This window comes from Cervus canadensis, chromosome 26 (genome assembly GCF_019320065.1).
Source record: "Cervus canadensis isolate Bull #8, Minnesota chromosome 26, ASM1932006v1, whole genome shotgun sequence".
NCBI lineage: Eukaryota > Metazoa > Chordata > Mammalia > Artiodactyla > Cervidae > Cervus > Cervus canadensis.
In genome coordinates, this window is record NC_057411.1 from 48,740,143 (window position 1) to 48,763,073 (window position 22,931).

General features: G+C 55.2%; 1 protein-coding gene across 7 annotated transcripts in view; it reads left to right on the plus strand.

The window, feature by feature from the left end:
* The window catches only part of KIAA0232 (KIAA0232 ortholog), an 82,070-nt gene extending 61,300 nt beyond the window's left edge, over nt 1-20,770 (plus strand). For 4 of the 7 annotated variants that reach the window (XM_043447568.1, XM_043447569.1, XM_043447571.1 and 1 more), the window contains 4 exons: nt 1,825-5,122; nt 11,659-11,770; nt 16,061-16,158; nt 18,532-20,770. In XM_043447568.1, the coding sequence (XP_043303503.1) occupies nt 1,825-5,122; nt 11,659-11,770; nt 16,061-16,158; nt 18,532-18,711 (3,688 nt within the window). In that variant the 3' untranslated portion in view covers nt 18,712-20,770. The remainder of the gene's footprint in view (nt 1-1,824; nt 5,123-11,658; nt 11,771-16,060; nt 16,159-18,531) is intronic. The other 3 variants (XM_043447572.1, XM_043447573.1, XM_043447574.1) reach the window with 3 other exon arrangements.
* The last annotated feature ends 2,161 nt before the right edge of the window (nt 20,771-22,931 follow it).

Below are 22,931 nucleotides of genomic sequence, written 5' to 3' on the forward strand. Positions count from 1 at the left end.
CAATGCCAGTCCTTTGAGCCAGCAGTGGGAATGAAGTTTGTCTTTGTTTTACACACAAGGAAGCCAGCTTCCCCTTGCTGATTACAGAGGGAGCGTGGGCAGGTCAGGAGCCTGTGTCAGACTTGTTTCCTGAAGATGCTTTTCCAGCTTTCTTCATAAGTGGTTTGTATTTAAATTGGCCGCATTGTAAGCAGAGTTCCTTACCACACGTGTCAGGGGAGTCTTCCAAACTTGTAAATCTTAAGGGGAAAGCAGGACATCGTTGGTCATGTGGCGTGTGCCGTCCGGCGTGGCGTGTGCCGTCCGGCGTGGTAGGCGTGGCCGCCTGTGGCTGGTGCCCGTTCTCCACGTGGCTGTTTCAGATGGAGATGAGCTGTTTGCGTTCCGACCCGAGTCCAAAGATTTCATATAAAAAAGAATGTAAAGCATTGCATTAGTGTTTTTACTACTGAGTTTATATGAGATGATCGTGTGGATATATCTGGCTAAGTAAAATACACTGTCGAAATTAATGTCACTTGTTTCTTCTTACACTTCTAACGGGACTCCGAGAACATTAAAAATGACTCACAAAGCTCACAGTATGTTTCCGTCGGGCAGCTTGGTGTAGATGGAAAACGAGAGTCCGGCGTAGGCCCGTGAAAACCCAGCCCTCCATCACTCCGTGTGTGACCTTGACTGGCCTCCGCAATGACAGTCCCCACGCTGGCAGCCGGTCTGACTCTCCCGAGTCCTCCTTTGCCAGTCTGGTCTGTGTGGCTCTGAAACCCTCCATGGCTACCAGTTTTCTTGGAAACTGAAACCCTGTTTCCAAGCCCTCCGACGCCAGCCTCCCTGGTTTCCCGCCCCTTGTTGCAGTAGCCGCTGCTCTCACGAGGCGCGGGGAGGGGGCATCTTCGTATCCTCACCCAGGTTCCCACGCCACACAGTGGGCGCTCAGCAGACCGCAGCATGCCTGGAACATCAGGCCCAGGTGTGGTCCACCTCGTTTGAACAGTCACAACCTGATTGTTCCGGGCCTCGCCAGCATCCATCCCCTTTCCCGAACCCTCGAATCCCACGATCGCTGCCATTTCTGACGGCCTGCTTAACCAGCTGGGTGTCGCGCTTGGCTCCTGAGAAGGAGACACAGTGAGAGTCTGCGAAGGTGCCCTTCTGCCTTCCTGTGCATGTTCATTCCTCCCCTCCTCAGCTCTGTGACATAGATACTGTGGTCAGCCCGTGTTCTAGGCCACAGAGAGGTTTAGGAGCTGTGCCTCAGGTCACGGAGCTGGCAGATAGCAGCGTGAGGACTCCGGCTCGGGGAGCGTGGCTTCAGAGCGTGTGCTCGCAGCTGCTTTGCTCTCCAGCTCCTCACCCGCATCTGTTTCTAGTGCGCGTGACAGCCGTGTGAGAGAAGCCACGGTACCCCCACTTTCCAGGTGAGGCAGCGGCCCTGAGTCGCTTAACGTCACAAGCAGAGTAAATGAGCTGAGATTCACATTCAGATAGTCCTTATCAGAATATTAACATTCTTCCCACCGTATCCCATTTGTACTTGTAACTTTACGAAAATCCAAAGTTTAAAGTCATCATCTTAACATATTCTCTAAGTATTCCTGTAGCGCTTACCTCGATGTTGAACGTTGAAAGTGCTTGATCCATGGACCTAAATTTAAAGGTTTTACTGTATTGTCAGTTGTTTTTTTTTAAGTTGCTCACTCATGGATGACGTGTAAACACTGACTGTTGAAATGAAATATCCCATTTCTCTGATGGGTGATGTTTTACTATATCGGATACGTCTGAGCGCCTGCTTTTGAAATCTCTTGCTTGTTTTTTCAGGTACTATGAAGCGTTTCCACCGCTCTCCGAGAAGCCCGTTTGCCTGCAGGAAATCATGACCGTGTGGAACAAGTCCGCAGGCGGCTCCTACTCCAGCTCGTCCTCGTCGTCCACAGCCCCTCCAGCCAGCACAGACACGCCCTCCCCCAAGGACTGCAACAGCGAAGGCGAGGTCATCCGGGAGAGAAGCGGCGATGCGCCCGCCAGCCTGCACGAGAGAACGCAGGGCGGCCGCAGCCACAGCGAAAAGGAGAACAGGTTCAGGAACGGGCCCGGCGAAGAGCGGCCCGCGCCGCCGTACAAGAAGCAGAGCCGGCACCGGCCCGACGGGAAGCCGCGCCCGCGCTCCTGGTCCTCCGGCTCCAGCGAAGCCGGCTCGAGCTCCAGCGGGAACCAGGGGGAGCCAAAGGCGGCGGCGAAGTGCGTGAAGGCAAGGCACAAGGCGCGCGAGATCCGGAGCAAGAAGGGAGCGCGCGGCGCGCAGGGCCGGCTCTCGCTGAAGCACGCCGAGAAGGCGGAGAGGCACCCGCACGCCGCCGGGAGCAGCAGCAGCAGCGGCGGCGGCTCCGTCAGACAGCTGTGCAAGCGGGGCAGGCGGCCGCTGAAGGAGCCGGGCAGGAAGGAGGCGGGCGCCGCCGAGGGCGGAGACCTGCTCCTGGAGAGCAGGGCGGACCGCGAGTACAAGGAGGAGCCGCTGTGGTACACGGAGCCCATCGCCGAGTACTTCGTCCCTCTGAGCAGAAAGAGCAAGCTGGAGACCACCTACCGCAACAGGCAGGACGCCGGCGCCGCGGCCTCGGCCGCCGTGGAGGAGCTGTCCGAGTCGGTGCACGGTCTCTGCATCAGCAACAACGATATTCACAAGACATACCTCGCGGCAGGCACTTTCATCGATGGTCACTTTGTAGAAATGCCTGCAGTCATAAATGAGGATATCGACCTCGCTGGGACCTCATTCTGTCCTCTGCCAGAGGACGACAAATACTTGGATGATATTCATCTGTCAGAATTAACACACTTCTACGAAGTGGATATTGACCAATCCATGTTGGATCCCGGTGCCTCAGAAACCACGCAAGGAGAAAGTCGGATTTTGAATATGATTCGACAAAAAAGCAAAGAGAAGACAGATTTTGAGGCAGAATGTTGCATAGTGTTAGATGGAATGGAGTTTCAAGGGGAACGTGCAATATGGGCAGACTGTACCAGCTCTGTGGGCGCTGAGGGCTTTCTCCTGCAAGACCTCGGCAGCCTGGCCCAGTTCTGGGAGTGCTGTTCGTCCAGCTCTGGCGATGCCGACGGGGAGAGTTTTGCGGGGGACTCCCCGGTTCGACTCTCCCCGACTTTAGACAGCACAGTGCTCAATCCGCATTTGCTGGCCGGCAATCAAGAGCTCTTTTCAGATATTAATGAAGGATCTGGTATAAACTCTTGTTTTTCAGTGTTTGAAGTGCAATGCAGTAATTCTGTTTTACCATTTTCTTTTGAAACACTCAACTTGGGAAATGAAAATACAGATTCTAGTGCTAACATGCTTGGGAAAACACAGTCTAGATTACTAATATGGACCAAAAATAGTGCCTTTGAAGAAAATGAACACTGTTCTAATCTTTCAACAAGAACTTGTAGTCCGTGGTCCCATTCAGAAGAAACACGTTCAGACAATGAGACGTTAAATATCCAGTTTGAAGAATCCACACAGTTTAACGCAGAGGATATTAATTATATAGTTCCTAGAGTCTCGTCCAATTATGTAGATGAAGAACTCCTAGATTTTTTGCAGGATGAAACTTGCCAGCAAAACAATAGGACTTTAGGAGAAATCCCAACATTAGTTTTCCAAAAAAAATCTAAACTAGAATCTGTCTGTGGTATTCAGCTAGAACAAAAAGCAGAGAACAAAGCCTTCGAAACTACGCAGGTGTGTAGTGAAGGCAGTCCGCGCGGAGATGGCTACAGCTCAGGGGTTATTAAAGACATTTGGACAAAGATGGCAGATAGAAATTCTGCAGCTCTGCTAGAAATAGAAAGCGTTGATGATGAGTTGTTTCCGACAGATGTAAATAACTACTGCTGCTGTTTGGATGCTGAGGCTCCAATGGAGCCCCTCCAGGAGCCCAACAAGGCCGTGCAGAGATCAGAATACCATCTGTGGGAGGGCCAGAAAGAGACCCTGGAGAAGAGAGCCTTTGTGTCCGGCGAGCTGTCCAAGGTGGATGGCGGGGACTACACCACCCCCTCGAAACCTTGGGACGTGGCCCAAGACAAAGAGAACTCATTCATCCTGGGAGGGGTTTACGGAGAGCTCAAAACCTTCAACAGCGATGGGGAGTGGGCGGTCGTACCACCCAGCCACGCCAAAGGAAGCTTGCTGCAGTGTGCCGCTTCCGACGTGGTGACCATAGCGGGCACAGATGTCTTTATGACCCCCGGAAACAGCTTCGCTCCTGGTCACAGGCAGTTATGGAAACCTTTTGTGTCCTTCGAACAGAGCGACCAGCCGAAGAGCGGGGAAAACGGATTGAATAAGGGATTTTCCTTCATCTTCCATGAAGACTTACTAGGAGCTTGTGGCAACTTTCAAGTTGAAGATCCTGGACTCGAGTATCCCTTCTCTTCCTTTGACTTAAGCAATCCGTTTTCACAAGTTCTCCATGTAGAGTGTTCCTTTGAACCCGAAGGGATTGCATCTTTCAGTCCTAGCTTCAAACCGAAATCGATCCTCTGCTCTGATTCCGATAGCGAAGTTTTCCACCCCAGGATATGCGATGTCGACAGAACCCAGTACCGGGCCATCCGGATCTCCCCCAGGACTCATTTTCGCCCCATCTCTGCGTCTGAACTCTCCCCCGGAGGAGGAAGCGAGTCAGAATTTGAATCCGAGAGAGATGAAGCAAATATTCCCATTCCTTCTCAAGTCGATACATTTGAAGATCCACAGGCAGATCTCAAACCCCTGGAAGAGGACGCAGAGAAAGAAGGCCATTACTATGGGAAGTCCGAGCTTGAGTCTGGGAAGTTCCTCCCCAGGCTAAAGAAGTCTGGGATGGAGAAGAGTGCGCAGACGTCCCTGGATTCCCAGGAGGAGTCGGCCGGGGTCCTCCCGGCAGGAGAGCGGAACCCGTGCCTGGCGTGCAGCGTGAGTGAACCTCTGGAGATCGACCTGGGAAGCCCAGAGGCAAACTGTAAAATCACGGCACAGTGCGAGGAGGAAATTAGTCATTTCTGCAGCTGCAAAGCGGGCTGTCAGTTCCCTGCTTATGAAGATGATCCAGTTTCTTCAGGACAGCTGGAAGAGGTATGTGTCAGTGGGGATCGGTGCTTGGTGGGAGGATTTGATCAGACTTTAAGAACAGCCATTTCAGGCAAAGAAAAGATAGGGTTAAATTATTGGGAATTTAGCTTGAACATCTTAAAACTTAGCATCCCTATGATTTTTACATAAGGACTTAATGTGGATTTGATGTTTATCAATTTGAACTAGACAGTTGACATTTTTAAATAAATCAGAGTATGAGGTGTTTCTGGGTGGTCTTAACATGCATGTGCTATGCTTAAAGCAAAGCATTCACAACTGATGAATCCAGAAGTGGCTGTTCACTCTTTGGAAGGCCCTGTTGCTCCTCAGAAGTGGCGGCAAAGGGTTTCTTGAAGTAGGAAGCCTGTCTGACTGTCTCTGCAACACTGATTAGTTTATAAAAAGTTACATTTTACATGTAAGATAAATTGCATCTCTGTAGAATTCTCTGGAATTTTTTGTGGTACGTGTAGCAATTAACCCTCAATACAAATGTAACAAAATAACTTCCACAGAACCCCTGCAGGTGTGCCCATGCTTATTACAAAGTATGTATTCCTGAAGTTACACCAACTGTATGGGTCAGCCTGTCAAATGAGGTTAATAGGAATAGTTTTGTTAATGGAGTCATTGTACCATTTGACTACTGCTGAGAAGTGGTCTGAGGTTAAACTGTACAAGAAGTAACAGTGAAGGGGATGACCCATTCCCAAGGAAAAGCCTGGGGCTCTGCACGCCTGGTCCTTTTCCAGAGGCAACTTTTTGAAAAGTCAGGTGGAGGTGTCAAGAAGTGAGGCCACTTGTGGCTGGAGAGCAGCTGGGTCACCCTTCCTTGCGTCCGTGGTCCTGCACGCTCTGCCCACCTGCCCTTCACGTGGCTCCGTCCAGCTGGACCCACAAGGTGCCCCCCGTTCCTCTCTGCTCCACCTGCAGCAGAAATCATTTCTCCCTCCTTTTAATTTTCATGCACTTTATGCCTTTCCTCTTAGTTGCATTTGCCATTTTGCATGAGTCCTCGGTGTCCTTTCTTTGTTGTGAGCTCCTCCTGGATTCAGATGGCATCTCATCCATGTGTCCCGTCGGCGCCTCGGAGTGGCCCTAAGTGCAGGTGGTGGCGGGAAGCCCCCACAGCGACCCGAGAATCACTGTCTGAGGCGCTTGTGTGGGGATCTTTAGCCAGGAATTGAATCCCACCAAAACAGTAACATCTGAGCTGCTCAGGACAACAAAAAAGTATGACGTTGTTAGCCTCCATCTGCTTGCTGGTCGCCCACTTTCATCCTTAAAAGTGCCCGCATGTCCTGTGTGTCTCGCCTGGCTCCAGATGGGGAAAGGAAGAAAAAGAGGGACGAAGGAGAGTCTGCGTCAGAGCCACCACCACAGGCCTCCACCTCCTAGCGTGTTGGCGTCTCTGTGTGTTATCAGAGCTCTGGCTTGTCTGACAGGTCTGTTCAGTTGCTGAGTCGTGTCTGACTCTTTGCGACCCCATGGACTGCAGCACGCCAGGCCTCCCTGTCCACCACCAACTCCCGGAGCTTGCTCAAATTCATGTCCATCGAGTCGGTGATGCCATCCAACCCTCTCATCATCTGTCGTCCCCTTCTCCTCCCGCCTTCGATTTTTGCCAACAGACCTGACAGGTCTGGGGCACCAGCTAAGTCCTCAGAGGACCCACACCATTGCTGGTCCCCGCAGCCCTGGTCTCAGCAGTGTCGCCTACAGCTCCCACCTCGTAGCTGCATCTGAGCTGCAGAAAGGTTGAGGGTGGCCCGAAAGGCCCCAGGCTGGGCCAGGATCTTGCCTCTTCACTCTCACGCTGCCTGTCCGTCTCAGAGATCTCCAGCCAGGTCATCTTCCCCCCACTTCCCTGATTGAGGGCAATCTTTGCAGAGGGCATGGCTCTGTTTTTTTAAGAAGTCACTAGTTGCCCATCTGTTTTAGAGCACAGGTGGTCTAGAATGTAGGATTTCTGATAGAATTGGTACCCAGAAGCATGAATTAACGATCCTCTTCAAAACCTTAGTTGAGTTCAGTTCAGCAAACATTTATTAAACATCGCCCACATCCTGTGGCCGGTGCCTTAAATGAACCAGAGGCTGTCCTTGCCCCGGGAGAATTCAGCCTGGTCCTGAAGACCAGTCTGTGAGCAGCTGATTTGTTCTCCATCGCGCAGGTCTTCTCTGCCGTGGTTCCGATTTGGGCGTTCCAGGAGGGCGTGTCCGTGGCACACTGGTCCCCTCCCAGCCGCGAGTGTGAGTCCCGGCATGTTGCCTCTGAGGACCTGTGTGCTTGTGGAAGCACATACGTGTTCACATATGTTCTCTCTACTTTTTTTCGGTCCGACCGTTTTTTGTGGTTTTTTGACTGAAATGACACTTTATTTAGAATCAACCTTCTTTATTTTCTGCATATTACTCCATCATTTGGAGGTACTAGAATTTCCTAGCTGGTTCCTTACATTTGAGGATGTTTGTGTGTGTTAGTCACTCAATCATGTCCAACTCTTTGCGACCCCACGGACTGTAGCCCGCCAGGCTTCTCTGTCCATGGAATTACCAGGCAGGAGTACTGGAGTGGATTGCAATTCCCTTCTCCAGAGGAACTTCCCAACCCAGGGATCAAACCCTGGTCTCCCGCATCGCAGGCAGATTCTTTACCAACTGAGCCACAGAGAAGTCCTTTGAGGGTGTTCAGGTCCACACAGTTTGCCGTGGCAGGGGTGACAGCCTGGGGAGGGTGAACACAGGATGCGTGGGAACCAGGGGAGGACCGACCTGGCCTGAGAGTGCGGAGGAGGCTGGCACACAGACCCGCGCGTCCAGGGCGGAGAGGGGGAGGCAGGGCATGCCAGGCAGAAGCAGCAGCAGTTGCGCGGGTGAGCAGCTCATCTGTGCAGGGTGGCAGCCAGCACGTGGTCGCGGCGGCCGAGGAGCGAGGGAAAGGTGAGGGCAGGTGAGCGGCTGCGTGCCTTGGTGCCCGGCTCTGCGTGACCTTGTGGCAGGAGCGTCCGCGCTGTCGTCTGCTCGATGGCTGACTCCCTGTCGTGCCCGCCCTGAAGGCCCAGAGCAGCAGCAAGAGGCTTGGTCGTGCCTCCAGGAGTTTGCAGTCCAGGAGGGGAAAGCGTCCCTCGGGACAGGCAGCAGTGCCGTGGGGGTCAGGGGCTCTGACGATCGGAGGGCGCGAGGGCCCAGCCCACCTGCGCCAGACGCTGTGCCCTCTATTGCCACCAGCTCCCTACCGAATGCCCGCAGTGACATTCCCCCTGGGGACGGCTCAGGGCACGTGGGCCCGGAGGGTGGGGTGCTCGCCCCAGACCCCTGCATGAGGGCCAGAGCCGGAGCTCCTTCCACCGCCACGCACTTCCCGACCGGAAAGGAGGACTGCGACAGTCATGCCCGAGCGGGGCTCCCTGGCGCAGGGCGTCTCTCTTCCTCTTCCTTTTGTGAGGTGAATAACGAGAGCTGGCTGTGGCCGAGGGCGCCGTTCGGCGCTCTGTTTGCAGAACAGAACCCAGAGCAGGGGCCCCAGACTCCGTTCTTATCCCCAGAAGCAGGAGTGTTCAGTGAGGATTTAAAACAGCGAGCGTTTACCCAACCTTCATCTCCTGAAGAATTACTGACCATTCCATCTCCTGCTACAGACGTTTCCGATAAGGCTTTCTGGATAGTGTCCACATCTTCCCTCTTTACTGTTTCCTTCATCCGTCACACGTTTAAGGGCCGACTCTGTCTGGGCACTGTTCTAGGTGCCGGCCATAAAGGAACAGAGAGAGATGCGCCTCCTGCATCGTGGAGGTATAATCCGTGAGCAGCGTGAAGCTGCCTGTACATTAGAACACCAGTGCCGTGGGAAGGCTGAGCGGAGGAGGACGTGGCAGGACGGGGTTCCTCGGAGCAGTTTGCCGCAGTGAACCCCCGAGTCAGGGCAGGGCTTGTTGCCAAGGCACAGTTGAAGAGAGGTGTCCGGGTAGCCAGCGAGCCTGGAGCGGCCTGGAGGGGAGGGAGTGGAGCTGAGACAGATGTGCCGGGATCGTCCAGGGCTGTACTCGGTCCTGTTCTCCATCTCCTCCAGCCTGTCTTCATTCTTATTCTCAGCCACGCCAGAAGGTGAATTAATACATTAAACAGACATTATTCAAGCAAGATCTCCTGGTCACCTTTAGCGTGCAGGCTTCAATGCTGGAAATAGCTAAGTGGAAAGATGTCAATAACGTAATGCATATGCACTGACCAGGTATTCAGTGTAAACAAAACAGGAGAAATAAGTCCTCACCATTGGAATTGACACTCGAATGAAGGATGCAGGAAAAAAAAACTTAAAGACAATGGCAGAAACTGCACGAGCTAACTAACGGTGGTCTCAGGAGGGCCGCGGGAGCAGTGTGCCGGACCATCAGGGCCTCCGGCCGGGAGGGGAGCTTCTCTCCAGGCCAGCGGCCGTGGCATCCCCACTCTGTGCCAGCCCTCCTGGGGGTTGCCCATCAGCAAGACACGGCTCCTGCCTTTGCACTCACTACCCGGTCGGCTTGTGTCTGTCTCATCTCCTCCCTTCCTTGCTGACCCAGCTGCCTGTCTGTCCCTTGACGCCCTCCAGCCTGCTCTTCCCCACCTGTCCTGTACGTCCTGATGGGTCCTCTCCCTTTTCCTACTCTTGACCCCATGCCCCGAATCCCAGGAAAGGATTAAAAGATAAGCAGTCCAGCTGCAGCCACCTGAATAAACACTTGGTCGTTCCACAGCCACCCCAGGTATTTTTCTTTATCAGGTAGGAGCTGGTTACCTTCAAATCCATTGCCCCTCTGTAGTGCCTTGGGTGATGGAGACACGTTTGTCCAGGGAGCCGTCCTTAGCACTGAGGCACTGGGGATCTGCACGCAGACAGGTGTGCCTTGCAGACAAGGCCAGGGCTTTCCAGAGAGGCCTTCCCGTGCTGTGAGCTGCATGCTGGATGCAAGAGTCATCACCTCGAGTTAACCGCAGACCTGGCACGTTGCTGGCTTCATTTGCATTAACCCCGGCCTCCTCGGTGCAGTTGACCTTGTCTAATTGACCTGCTTGTCTAATAGTTTTACTAATCGTTATTGTTAGAATAAGGTGCAAGAGAAAATGGTAAAGGTTATCTGACTGCTCTGGGCAGACAACAAAATTCTCTTCAGTTTCTGATTGAAGAGTATTTCTCAAAGTTAAATGAAAATCAAGATTTGACATATATTTTTCATTTAGTTTAATAAACACACGTTCCTGAGTCAGAAAACTTTTTGATAAAGTGATTTACATTGTTTAGAATTTTAAAAATCCTATCTGAGACTTGAAGATCATTGGTTGCTGAAACAGATCAGGTTTTAAACTTGATGAAACATCTTCTGAAACAAAGGTCTATGCAGCAGCGTTCATAGAGCGTGTGCATCGATCCAGCAGACCCTTGTTGAGGCTGTGAGGGGTGGTGGGAGGTGCGGAGATGCCCAAAGCAGGCCTCACCCTGGAGGGCCTGGCGTCAGGCCGAGCAGGAAAGGAGCAGGGAGCAGGGGTTGCCTTGTCCCCAGCACACTGGGGTGCACCCGTGGGGGCTGTGACTGGCCCTGCCCCGTCTTCTAAGGACCCCTCGCCTGGGTCCTCCTTGATCACGTGTGATGGCCACACTGCACCTAGCCCTCGCCACCCAGGATGGTGGGCAGGTCCCGCTGGAGCACGGGAGCTCTGCCAGTGAAGGGTGGGGCCCGGGCTCCGACCTGGTCCCCTCCCCGGCGTGGGCGCCTCCCTCTGTGCGGGGGCCGCGGCCTCCGCGGGCTGGCTGCGGGGTCTCTCTGTGCTCCGGAGTCCCGCCCTCCTCTCGTTTCCACCTCCGTTTCCTGTTTTGAATCTGAATCGCTGTCCCTTTGGTTACGTGGTTTCAGTCTCAGCTTCCTTCTGGTTCTCGCTGAAGCAGATCACTGCTGCAAAGACCATTAGGTGGCATTGCTTCTTTGACCCCCTCCTGCCTGTGTGTGTGAAGGAGAAGAGAGTGGGGGGAGGGGCTCAGGGCCACCCCGCCCCCTCCAGCTCTGCTGTCCCCAAATCTGGGAACCTGCTTTCCTCGAGGTTACTTCCTATTTTTTTAGTCTTGTGATAATCCTGTTGTATTTTTCATATTCCCATTTCCAGTATCAGTGCTTTTTTGAACAAAAACTTCCTTTATGTGCTGTGAACGTGGCTTTTTTGTTGTTGTTCACCTTGTCTAGTAGAACAGTGAAAGGGAAAATCGTTCAGTCGTGTCCTACTCTTTGCAACCCCGTGGTCTGTACAGTCCCTGGAATTCTCCGGGCCAGAATACTGGAGTGGGTAGCCAACCCTTCTCCAGCGGATCTTACTGACCCAGGAATCGAACCGGTGGATTCTTTACCAATTGAGCCACAAGGGAAGCCCATAAAATGGAGAAAAATATAAAAAAAATGATCAATTAAAAAAATCCTGGGTTTGCAGTTATTTATTGATAATGCCTGAATTTTCCCTTTTATCGTGAAAGTTTATAAACTTGGTCTGTGTTTGGTTTAATCTAAGCAGTTCCCTGTATTGAACACTGATGTGCATGGAATGAACCGAAGTCAAGAGAAACAAACCTGGTGGGAAAAAGCCTTGTACTCGCCTCTTTTCCCTGCCTCGGAGTGTGAAGGTAAGGAGACCTGACGTGATCCTTCACCCGCTCAGATCTCTTAACTCCTTAAAGAGCAGTCTATTCCTTTGGCTGTGAATATTGGTCCAGAAGCATTTTTGTGTGGCGGGCGTTGGTCAGGGGCAACTGGGGACACAAGAGGTGAGCATAGGCTGGACCCTGCTCTTACACCCATCAACAGCCTCTGGCTGGGCGGGCCGTGGAGACACATAAGCCCCCAGTGAGGGGGGCAAAGGCGGAAGTGTCAGTGGCCAGTCAGGGTGGGAATCGCCGGGCCCAGGCGAGGCTGGAGAGACCAGCAGGGGACAAGCCAAGCTGGTCAGCAGGCTCGCGAGTTCTGCCGCGTTAGGCAGAGTTTGAACAGGGAGGAGGAGAGGGCCACCTACAAGAGCTCACGTTGGAGGGTGTCAGGTTGGGTGCATTTATTTTTTTAAAGCAATTCTAGCAACAGAATTGGAGTGGGGAGGAATGGAGAGACTGGAGGGCACCTGCCGGGGAGCCTGGGCTCTTGCCGTGGTCTGGGGTGACAAAGGCAGCTGTGGGGGACGGAGAGCAGAGCGCAGCCCCGGGGTGCTGTGCGGAGGAGGCCAGAGTTCGCCGAGTGACTTTCCGTGACAGCGAGCCATGGGAGGGCACTCGGGCAGACCAGGGAGCGGGACACGGAGGGCAGATTGGGGAACCTGCCCAAGGTCCATGAACCTCCCGGGGGGGGGGGGGGCTTGGAAGCAATAAACGGCCCGGCTCTGCCATTCTGGGGGAGGCAGAGAACCGAGGAGGCGGCTGAGCGGTCAGCTCGAGGCTAACCCTGTGCGGCCTGCCGTGGCCGCCTGCGCTCTGCCGGCTGCAGCGCTGGCCTCACGGTCTCTCCGCGCAGAGCCGTGGGAGGAGGCCGGGCTCCGGTTGGTATTTGCGTATTCACGTGTGCGTCCCGTCTCCCCTCCCCGCCTGCGGGGCAGCGCCCTGCTGCCTGGCCTCAGCCGGCCAGGGGACCTGGGATTGTTCGAGTCTCCTCTCTGCCCTGTGGGCACAGAAGCGGCTCCCCACCCCTGTCAGCCTCCTTCCCCGAGGGTCATGAGGGCCAGCAGAGTCTTCATTTCCAGCATCTTTTTTATTTAACAGCCTCTATTGAAGGCCGGCTCCTCTGCTATTAGCTAATATTTAGGTGCTCTTCATTATTTCCAAGGTGCTTCAGTCTTTACAGCACCCACAAAAAGCCTGGTTTTGCCTCAGATGGCACACCCAGAACTAGCTATTCAGCCCAGGCCTGCACGCAGGCCGTAGCCCTGAGGTCCAAGCATGCTCTCTCTCCAGCGGCCTCCACACAGGGCGCCTGGGAGACGCGGGGACGATAGGAGTGTAGACTGGACCCTGACCTGAGTCCCGTCGGCGCCCTGGCTGAGCGAGCCCCAGCGGCGGTCACGGGGAACGGGGGCGGGGAGGGCCAGGGGGCCCAGGAGGTGCGGGGCAGGCAGGGGTGGCCCCCAAGCACCCTGGTCTGCGGGGCGACCCCCAAGCGCCCTGGGTGGGCTTCGTCCCTGGGCCGTGGGGGTGACCCAAGCACCCTGGGCGGCTTCGTCCTGGGCCGCGGGGTGTCTTGGTGGCCTCAGCCTGGCCTCCTGTCACTGGCGAGGCAGCCGCTGCAGCTCTTGGCCTGTGGTTCCCACGCGTGCCTTGGAGGCGCTGCACGCAGCTCGTGGCACACGGGGCTCTCTGTAATTGCGGTGTGGCCTGCAGGAACGTTCTCAGTGGACAAGCACGGTAGCCAGGCTTTCAGATGACCTGCCTGCCACTCACAGCTACCCCTGGTGGTTGCCTGGTGGTGATGTCACAAAGCCTGGTTCTTCCAGTGCGGGGGGGCGGGGCGGTGAGGGTGGGGCACAGTCTCAGGAGAAGCTCAGCCCGGAGACCAGGTGGCCTCTCACCCACTCAGCAGCCAGGCCTGCTGACTCCCCTCGCTCCTGAAGCTTCTGATGCCACTCACGCCTCCTAAGAATCCGTGCAGCTCTGAGTCAGGGCCTGACCCGGGAGCCCCAGCCTCCCTGTGGGGGAGGAGGAGGCGGAGCGTCCCTTTTTCCAAGCGAGTCGGGAGACGGAGGCCCCGGAGGGCAGCGGCATGGCCCCGGAGGGCGGCGAGGGAACCTCCCTGGCCCTGCTGTGCATCCCCACACACGCTCCCTTGGCAGAGTCTTCTTGCACACCTATCTCATGCCAGGCGCTGTTCTGGGCACTAGAAACGCAGGGACCCCAGGGAATCAGGACCCAAGCATGTGACAGCTGGGACTAGCTGCAGGCCTGGTCCACGCAGGGGCCTCGGCAGGCTGCGTCTGACAGCCGAGACCGTGTGTGGACAGAGGTCCACACGGGGGCCCAGCCGGGCGGGAGAGGAGTGCACCTGCTGGGCCCAGGGCGCCCGCCACGAGGACCGTGCGACTGTGCCTCCCTGGGCTGTCCCAGGCTTCCGTCTGTGGGGCTCCCGCACTGGGTTCGAAAAGTATTTGTGTTCTTGTGGTCTTAGAGGGCTCTGCAGGGACTCTGTACGTGATGGTTAAGGGTTCAGCAGATGGAGCTGAGCTGGAACCCAGTGCTTCCTACACCAGCTGCTAGACCTCAGGCGATGACAGGCCTGTCTGTGCCTCCACAGTCTGTATTTGTAAAACGAGGCTGAAAGTGATGGCTCTCTTAATTAGAGAATAGTTGCAAAGGCTAAAATGCCCAGAACTGGCCTGGCCTGTGGTCACCCGGAACGTGGGGACCATGGAGAACCCTGACAGCAGTCAGCATCGCCCTCTCCTGATACCCGTGGCATCCACTGATCCCTTCTGTCCGCATAGAACCCCTAAAGAAGGAAGAGAATGGGACGGTGGCGGGGTTGGGGGAGACCTGCTCCACCTACTGGCAAGTCCCAGCCAAGGACATAGTCACCATCCCACCTCATCCGAGGGGTAGCGAGTGCCGTGGGATGCGGGGATGATGAGAGCTTGACAGGCAAGCTGAGAAAACCTGATGGCCCAGGCAGGGTGCTGGGTTCCTGCCTCGGTGGAGCCGGGGCGTCTTAACCAGCTTAACCCATCCCAGGGCGGGTGGGCCCACAGCCAGGGCCGTGGGTAGCAGTGCTCGAGAAGACATTTGCCACTTGTGCCAACCTTGCACTTGAGGCCGCGCACCCATCTTAACTTGCACAGAAGTCTCTCTAGAGATGAGAGCACTGGGGCTCTTTCACTAATTTGCCCCCAGTTACAGCACAGTTAAGTAGAATCCTCCAGAGTCAGCTGACAACCTGTCTCATCACAGAGCCTGGGGTTTCTCAAGAATCTGCACCGGGAGGTTGAGGGCCCCAGGCTGTCGGAACTGAAGGTTGTGGACAGTGCAGCCTTCTGTGGGGAGGCCACACAGGGTGCACAGGCCCTCCTCCGGGGGTGGCGGGAAGGCGTGGTCCTCCAGCTGGCCCTGCCGCCGTGGGCCCCGCGGGTCCCATCTCATCGCGCGCGCAGTAACTGCCGGCTGGCTGGATGCTGACTCACGTGACGTCAGGCCCCCTGCCCTGCCCCCTTCCCACAGAGTGAAGGCGCCTGGGCTAAGTAAGCCTCAGCCCCGGCCCAGCGTCAGGACCGCCGGGGAGCCCCTCCGGAAATGGTTGAGACTGGGGCTTCCAGGCTGGTCTTAAGGCTCCCCAGGTGATCTGCACGCGAAAGCAGGGTTGAGACCCACAGGGCTAGGTGACTCGTACTTGATGCCTTCGGCTCCCAGCGTGCAGTCCCGAGCCCTCCCCGGTCACGCTGCGCGCCCCCTCCCCCTCCTCCTCTGTCCTCCGAGGGCTTAGCTCGGAGCTGAGCTGAGGAAGAGCAGAGAGGGTGTTGCCCTGTGTTTCCTCCCGTCACCCCTCCTCTCATCTGCGCTGCGTCTCTCTCCAGCAGCGTGTTCGCGGCGCGTCATCCGTCCGCACCACGTCCAGCCCCGGGGCCTTGCGGGCCCTTTTTATCCTGTGTTCCCAGGGCCTGTCACCTAGAGGTGCGAGTGTGTTGTTGAGAGAGTGTCTCGTGGTGGGATTAACGGTTATGTTGGCCTCTTTTTTTTTTTTTTACTCCATGAACAATTCATTAGAAGCATTTTTTAAAACTGGCCTAACGTTTTCCTGGCGCACACCTGGCTGAGGCTGACCATGTCTGCTTTTAGCCATCTGACTGTTCAGCAAAAAAAAAAAAAAAGAAGAATGGTACGTTTCATGACTGTGTCTTAATGAAATCTCCCTCCCTTTCCCTCTTTTCCCTTCTCCATTCAAAATGATTTAAGAATGTTATACAAATGCCAAGGGAGAGAATGGTATAGAAGAGTATCCAGATGTTAAAGAAATGCCCAGTAATGAAGAGCGTCTGTTAGATTTTAATAGGGTAAGTGGACTGTCCTCCTCCTTACTACTAACTCGCAGTGGCCGCCAGCGCCCCGCACAACCCGGGAGCCTCCCGGCTGCCTCTCCCGTCACCAAGCTCTGCGGCTGCGGCCCTTTGGCCTGCCTCGCCTCCCACTCACCGCCAAGGCCTCCCCCCGCCCCCCTTCTCCTTGCAGTCCGTCCCTCCTGCCAGAGCGTGTTTGCCCCACACACGGCTGACCCTGCCGTTCCCCCTTAAAATGCTCGGGTGGACACCCTTTCCACCTTTCAAAATGCGCATCAGGAAGGAGCCCCCCACTCACACCCCCGAGTGTGCCCTACCCGCCCGCCGCCCGCGTGGGGCTCCGCTGCGGCGCTGCAGCAGCTGAACGCACCGTGTCCGCCGGCCCGAGCTCTCTGTGGGGCCGGCTCAGGGAGGGCCCGGACCTCGCCTGGTTAGGCCAGCAGCTGAATGAGTCCAAAGGAGCCCCTCTGGCTTCTCGGCGTGATTTGTCAGTGTCAGTCGAAGTCTTGTGAAAGTCCCCCCCACCCCTACCCCCCAGCGCCCCCGTGGTCTTTGTGTCCGTGGACCTGCTGGACTTAACGCATCAAGACAGGCGTCTGGGGGTCCCCAGCGTTCTCTGCATCCAGCTCCGTGACCGTTCTGCCCCCTGACCGCCGCCCCAGCTTCAGTGCCCAGACCTCCTCGCTCTTGTCCCTCCTCACCTCCGCAGTCCGTGTGCCCGCCCACCTCTCAGCCGACCCCAGTCCTCCGGCCTCTCCCGCCTCCGCGGTTCACACTCCCCCGCCCCCTTTGCCGCACCGCTGCTGCCGTGGGCTTCGCCGCGGGCTTCCTGCTTCCACCCGCCCCTCCACCCCCAACAGTCTCTCTCACACCGCAAGGCACAGCAGCCACGCGTTGTTGCCTCAGTCGCCCAGGAGGCGGGTGCTGTTGTGCCAGCCTGCAGATGAGAAAACTAAAGGCCTGGAAAGATTCCGAGGGGCTTCCCCGGTGGCTCTGAGGGTAAAGAACCCGCCTGCCAAGCAGGAGATGCAGGTTCTATCCTGGGTCGGGAAGATTCCCCCCACCCACCCCCTGTCCCCGGAGGGTCCGGCAACCCACTCCAGTATCCTTGCCTGGAGAATCCTGTGGACAGAGGAGCTGGCGGGGGTGGGGGGGGGCTCCAGTTCATGGGGTCACAGAGAGTCCAACACGACCGAGCACACACGATCACAGATTTCCCGAACACGCCTCTGAAGTCGCGCAGCCAGAGCCTGCGTGTCGGCCGGAGCCGTGCCCTCAGCCCCCGAGTTCGACCCCCGCCAACTGCTAACCGCGATGTCCTCTCGCCCTTGGGCACGGAGTGGATGCATCTCCCTGCCAGGCCTTTGTGTCTGCCCTTGCGTGCCTCTCTGCTCCCACGTCCTCCGCTCCCCCATTGGTGTGGCAGTCTTTCTGTGCTCCTTCCTCTGGGGGCTCTCAACCAGGGACAGTACTGCCATCTGGAGATGGGGGTGGGGGCGGATGCTTGGGGCGCGGGGTGGGTGTTGCTAAGCCACTATGACTGGCCGGGGCATTGCTAGTTACTGTAGTAAGTAGGGGTGCTGGTCACCACGAGGGAGGGGCTTTGCTAGCCACTGGGTGGCGGGGGGGGGGGGGGGGGGCGCTTGTTAGTTACTATGACCGACGGGGCATTGCTCATCACTGGAGGAGCGGGAAGAATTACCCAGTCACTGTCGGGGGAGGGTGACGTGGCTAATTAACTGTGACCGGTGCAGGGAAGCATTGCTGGCTGCTGTGACTGGGGAGGGACCACCACTTGCAGCTAGTGTCCCGAGGGCCAGAGATGTTGCCTGTCTGCTGGGGGTGGGGGGGCAGTCCCATACAACCAAGAGTTTCTCTAAAAAGTCCCCCATGCCAGCGGGCCCCCAGTTCAGAAGCAACACCCCCAGGGTCCCCGCCAGCTCTGCTTTTTCTGTGGCCCAGCTCTCTTCTCAGCATCTCCTCGAAAGAAACGCTGTCCCTGCCACTCCTGTCTGGAGCCCCATCAGCGCCCCCCTCCCCGCCCCGCCCCGCCCCAGCTGGTCAGCGCAGCAGGAAGCTGGGAGGGCAGTGGGTGGATCGGTCTGCTTGCTGTCCGTCCCTGGAATGAGAGCCCCAGGAGGGCGAGGCCGCACTCGGAGACTCCGGAGGGCTGGAACGTGGAGAATCAGGGTCTGGGGTCCTTTACCGGTCAGGAGGGAGAGGTGGTTCGTTTTGCTTTCAAACAGGAGAACTTGAGAGTCTGGTAACTCTCCACCGGGAAATATCCACCATCAGTTTGTTCCCTAATCTCTGTATGTGAAAAAAGCGCCTCCCCCGGCCCCTTCTGTGACCGTGTCCCTCTCCCCTCAGGTGTCTTCTGTTTATGAAGCGAGGTGCACAGCGGAGCCGGACGCCGGAGCCCAGCCCAACGGCTTCCACCGCACGCCGCGCTCCAGCGCGGGCTCTGCCGCGGAGGACTCGGGCTCGGACGGTGGAGGCGAGTGGGCGGACCCCGGCGAGGAGGAGCTCTTCTCCCGAACTCATCTCTAACCCCGCCCCCCCGCAGAGCAGTACAAGTTATTTTTTTTTTAATTGCTATGTGAGGGGGAAAGTACCCTTTTGTGAGGCCTGTTAATCTAAACAACTTAGGTTTCTTCTTCAATTAACTGGTTCAGATCAGTAATTCTCTTCTTGCTTATTTTAGAGTTGAGGACAGCTGTCCTGTTGAAAATTTTCTTTCTTTTCTTTTCTTTTTTTTTTCCTTCTTCCAAGCTGTTAAAATTCTTGGCTCTGAACTAGACTAGAACGGGTGTGCATGTGCTCGTCTTAGAAGCATCACTGCCTTCCGCGTCCTCTCGCTGCCGCAGCGCCCCCTTCCGGCCGCAGTCCGTCACCGCCCCTGCCCCCCCCTCCCCCCCCCTTGCTAGCATCGCAGCGTCAGCGCCCACGTCCACTCCTCAGAGACTCTAGCTTCGGGGACACGCAGGCTCTGTCCTCTCTGAACTGGGGTGTGAACGCTTACCCCCGCAGCGGGTCAGTGCCTGTCTTTGGAGGCCAGAGGGCAGCCCGGGTGACTCATCCTGGGTCTCCATTCAGTAAAAAAAAAATCTCATGTACATTTAACGTAGGAACTGCAAGGGTGTGCTTTTAGAGACTTAACAAAAATACTGTGTTTTCTATCTTAGGATCTTCCCCTAGAGTACGTACCATGGACAGTGCCATGGTCGGTGACCTCCTCGCTAGCTGAGGCAGCCAAGGACTTGGAGGTACAGGGTGGCATGTGAGGCCAGGTGGGGCGGAGGGCGGGGCAGCGCACCCCAGCCCGCTCTCGCGTCGCAGTCTCTTTGCCCCCCGCCCCCCCAGACACCGGTCAGGGTTGTTTGCGGTGAGTCTTGCAATACTCGGTGAGGACCTGAGTTGCAGGTGAGATTCTTGCGGTGACCAACATGGAATCCAAGCCCCCCCCCAGAACTTGAGATTGTAAACGTCTGACCTGCAACAAAGGCCACCTCACGACCCCAAAGAGACCTTGGCTGCAGCAGCTGGCTGCGCTCGTGGCTCTGACTTAGCGTAGCTTAGATCTCCTTTTGTGTTTGAGAGAATGTTCTGGGCAAGTTCTGTGTGTGGCGGGTTGGGGAGCAGAGCCCTGGTTTCTCCCGTACTCGTGTGAGGGCTCCACAGGCCCCCCGCCCGTGTCGTCGGGAAGCCAGGGCTCGATCCGTCTCGTCCAGGCCCATCCGTTTCACAGCGGTCACTTCCTCAAGCTTTTCACGCCGCCGCGCAACAGGCTGAAGTTAGAAGGAGCAATATTTGCAAAACCTAAACGTTTAAAGTTACTTTTCTTTTTTTTAACCGACGTGTGAGATCAGTTGAGCGTGTCCGTAACGTCGGGAAGTCTTAACTGGATGAGACAGCACCACCACTGATTCTGGCAGGCACTAGACACGTAATATGTACTAGCTGGGAGCTGAGCTGGCCGAGAATACGTGGTTTGCTTCAAGCATTGGGTTTCGTTGCCTTGCCTTCATGATGACGCAGGAAACTCCCTCCAGGGCCGTGGAGTCACCCCCCCGGCACTCTCTGTCCTCACTGTGGGAAACCTGATGGGCCGTGGGGTTTGGTCTCACCACACGTCAGGGTTTGTTTTTATACAGCACATCTTTGACACTTTAAAGTGGGTTTGTGTGTGTGTGTGTGTGTGTGTGTGTGTGTGCGTGCGCGCGCGCGCGTGTGTAAGATTTTTATGTTGCTGTTATTTATTTACAGACTTTATAAGGGTTTATGTATTTTTCTTTCTTCCAGAGCTTCCTAAAAATTGATTAGCGTCTGCACTGAAATATAATTTTTAACAGCAAAGGCAAAAAAAGAATTGGAAGTTGTAAAATTCCTAAAAAAAAAAAAAATCACTACAGTGACGATCATCCTAGAAATCGTTGCTTGTGTAGCCGAGACCAAATAAATAGATTTCAGACACAACCTTTAGCTCGGTGATTTCGGACAGCTGCTTTTTTTTTTTTTTTTTTTCATGAAAAGGCTCCAGGTGGTCATGGTGCAGACTTCCTCACACTGGCGGGAAGTCGTCGCACCTCCCACGGGGAACGGGAATGGATTACAAGCGGGCGAGGGAGTGAACAGATTACGTATTTATTTGTTTTCGTAGCTAAGTGGCTGAAGCCCGGAGGCTCTCAGCGACGGAGTTGAAAGTTGTGGTTTTCAGTTTTGTAAGTGAGTGATCACAAAGAAAAAGCATCTCTTTAAAAAGTTGGCAAAACGCTGAAACGCACTGTGGTATGAAGCGCGTTGCACATCTTAGCACTGAAGCACCAGTTTCCCATTCCTGGGCTGAGATTCTTTTCCCGTGGTTGTATTGTTCTGATTTCACGTACACCAGAGTAACCGATTTTTTTGTTTTGTTTTGTTTTCTTGTGGAGTTAACACCAAATAAAAAAGTTAAAAAAAAAAGCCATTGGTTGTCTTTGTTTATTGTAGCAAAGATTCTTTTATAAAAGAACACCAGCCTCCTCTTAGCAACTTACCAGAAATCATGTGGATATTCACTTAATGTAACAAATCACCTTAGTAATTCCCACTTAGGTAACACCCATAGGTGTTAATTTCTGCAAAGATCACCCCCAGTCAATAATGTGTTAAATTCCAGATGAAGGTTCTTTAGTTCTTCCTTAGGGGCACTATTGAAAGTACTGGCATTTGCTTTGCTGGAGGAGAAAGTGGGTGGGGCCTTGCTGAGAAAAGAACCTACCCTGCCCCCCCCATTCCCACCCCTAGGAACTACTGCCTGAATCTTGCAAAGAAAAACACCTTTTTGTCCTGTGATGGTAGAAAAACCTTAGTCTTTTTGTTCTGGGGGAGCGCTAGGGGAATGTGTATTTATATAACATGATGACTGTACATTTTAAGAAATCAATGTATTATTTTAAAAGTATGAAAGAAAACTCATCCATACCTCCATCACCCCAAGAGGACAGCTTCTAAGCTTTGTGCGAAACACCTTCCCAGACAGCTGAGTGTCTATGTGGGTATCTGTATATAGAGAGAAGTTTTTAGTAAGGGTTGTACTACACTTGCTCTTCTGTAGCTTCAGAAATAGGTTTTTCCTCAGAGATCTTTTCATGTCAGTAACAATCTGTGTCACTTTTATAGCTTATGATTCTATTACACGGATTTAATAAGTTCCGCCAACATGGAGAAAGTTCCCCTCACGTTTGTTCAGTACCCTAAGTCACATTTCTCTGTTGACAGCCTTTAACCACGGGCCTCCTCGGGCAGCGGCCCTGGAAGGTCAATTCCAGCCCTCGGGACGCCTGCCGCTGGATGGACATCCACACGGACACGCGGTCCCATGGACCTGTGTGTGAACCCAAACGTCCTTTTCTCTCACCCTCCGGACGCTGAGCACTCGCCTTCCATCGGCACAGAGGGCTCGAGTTGTGTTCGGCCCATCCTTCTGGCTTCTGGGATGTGCGGGCATGTTTTTACACGCTTCACAGGTAGTGTGATGGTCAAGAATCTGCCTGCCAATGCAGGAGACACAGAGACTCAGGTTCGAAACCTGGGTCAGGAAGATCCCCTGGAGTTAGAAATGGCAACCCACTCCAGTATTCTTGCCTGGAGAAGCCCACGGAAGAGGAGCCTGGAGGGCTACAGTCCATGGGGTTGCAAAGAGTCGGACACAACTGAGTGACTTAGCACACATACATACCTCTCCCTCTGAAGAGGGTAGAGCTGCTCTCCCACGATTGTGGAGAGTAGATCTCTGAAGCCTGCATCTTGCAGACAAGCTAAAGGGGTCAGCCTCACTTTTCCCAGCCCGCCTCAGCCCCGCTTTCTGTGAAGTCCGCAGGCAGCCCAGTTTGAGAGGACATCTGTAAGGGGAGGCCCAGGGCCCAGCTCTTAGAGCAGCTCCTGGAACCAGATGAGCCCCCGAGCGCTGACTTGCAGACCACACATCGGGCGGCATTGTTTCGGCATGCCCCCATCATCTTCACCAGCTGGACCTTAACCTCTTCCTCCGTTTGGCCCTGGCACCGGCTGGGTGGTCAGTATGGTGGCGAGGGGCCGCCACACGGAGGCAGGACCAGAGGCCAGCAGTGCAGCAGAGGGCGTGTGTCCACCGAGATGGTTGGTGTCCCGGGAGTGCACCCTCCGCTGTGTCCAGGGCTTCTCTCGTCGGTCACCTCCCGGCACAGGTGTGCGCCTTAGGCCACACCAGCCATCAGCTCCATCCTTTCACTGTGGTTCTACAAAGTACC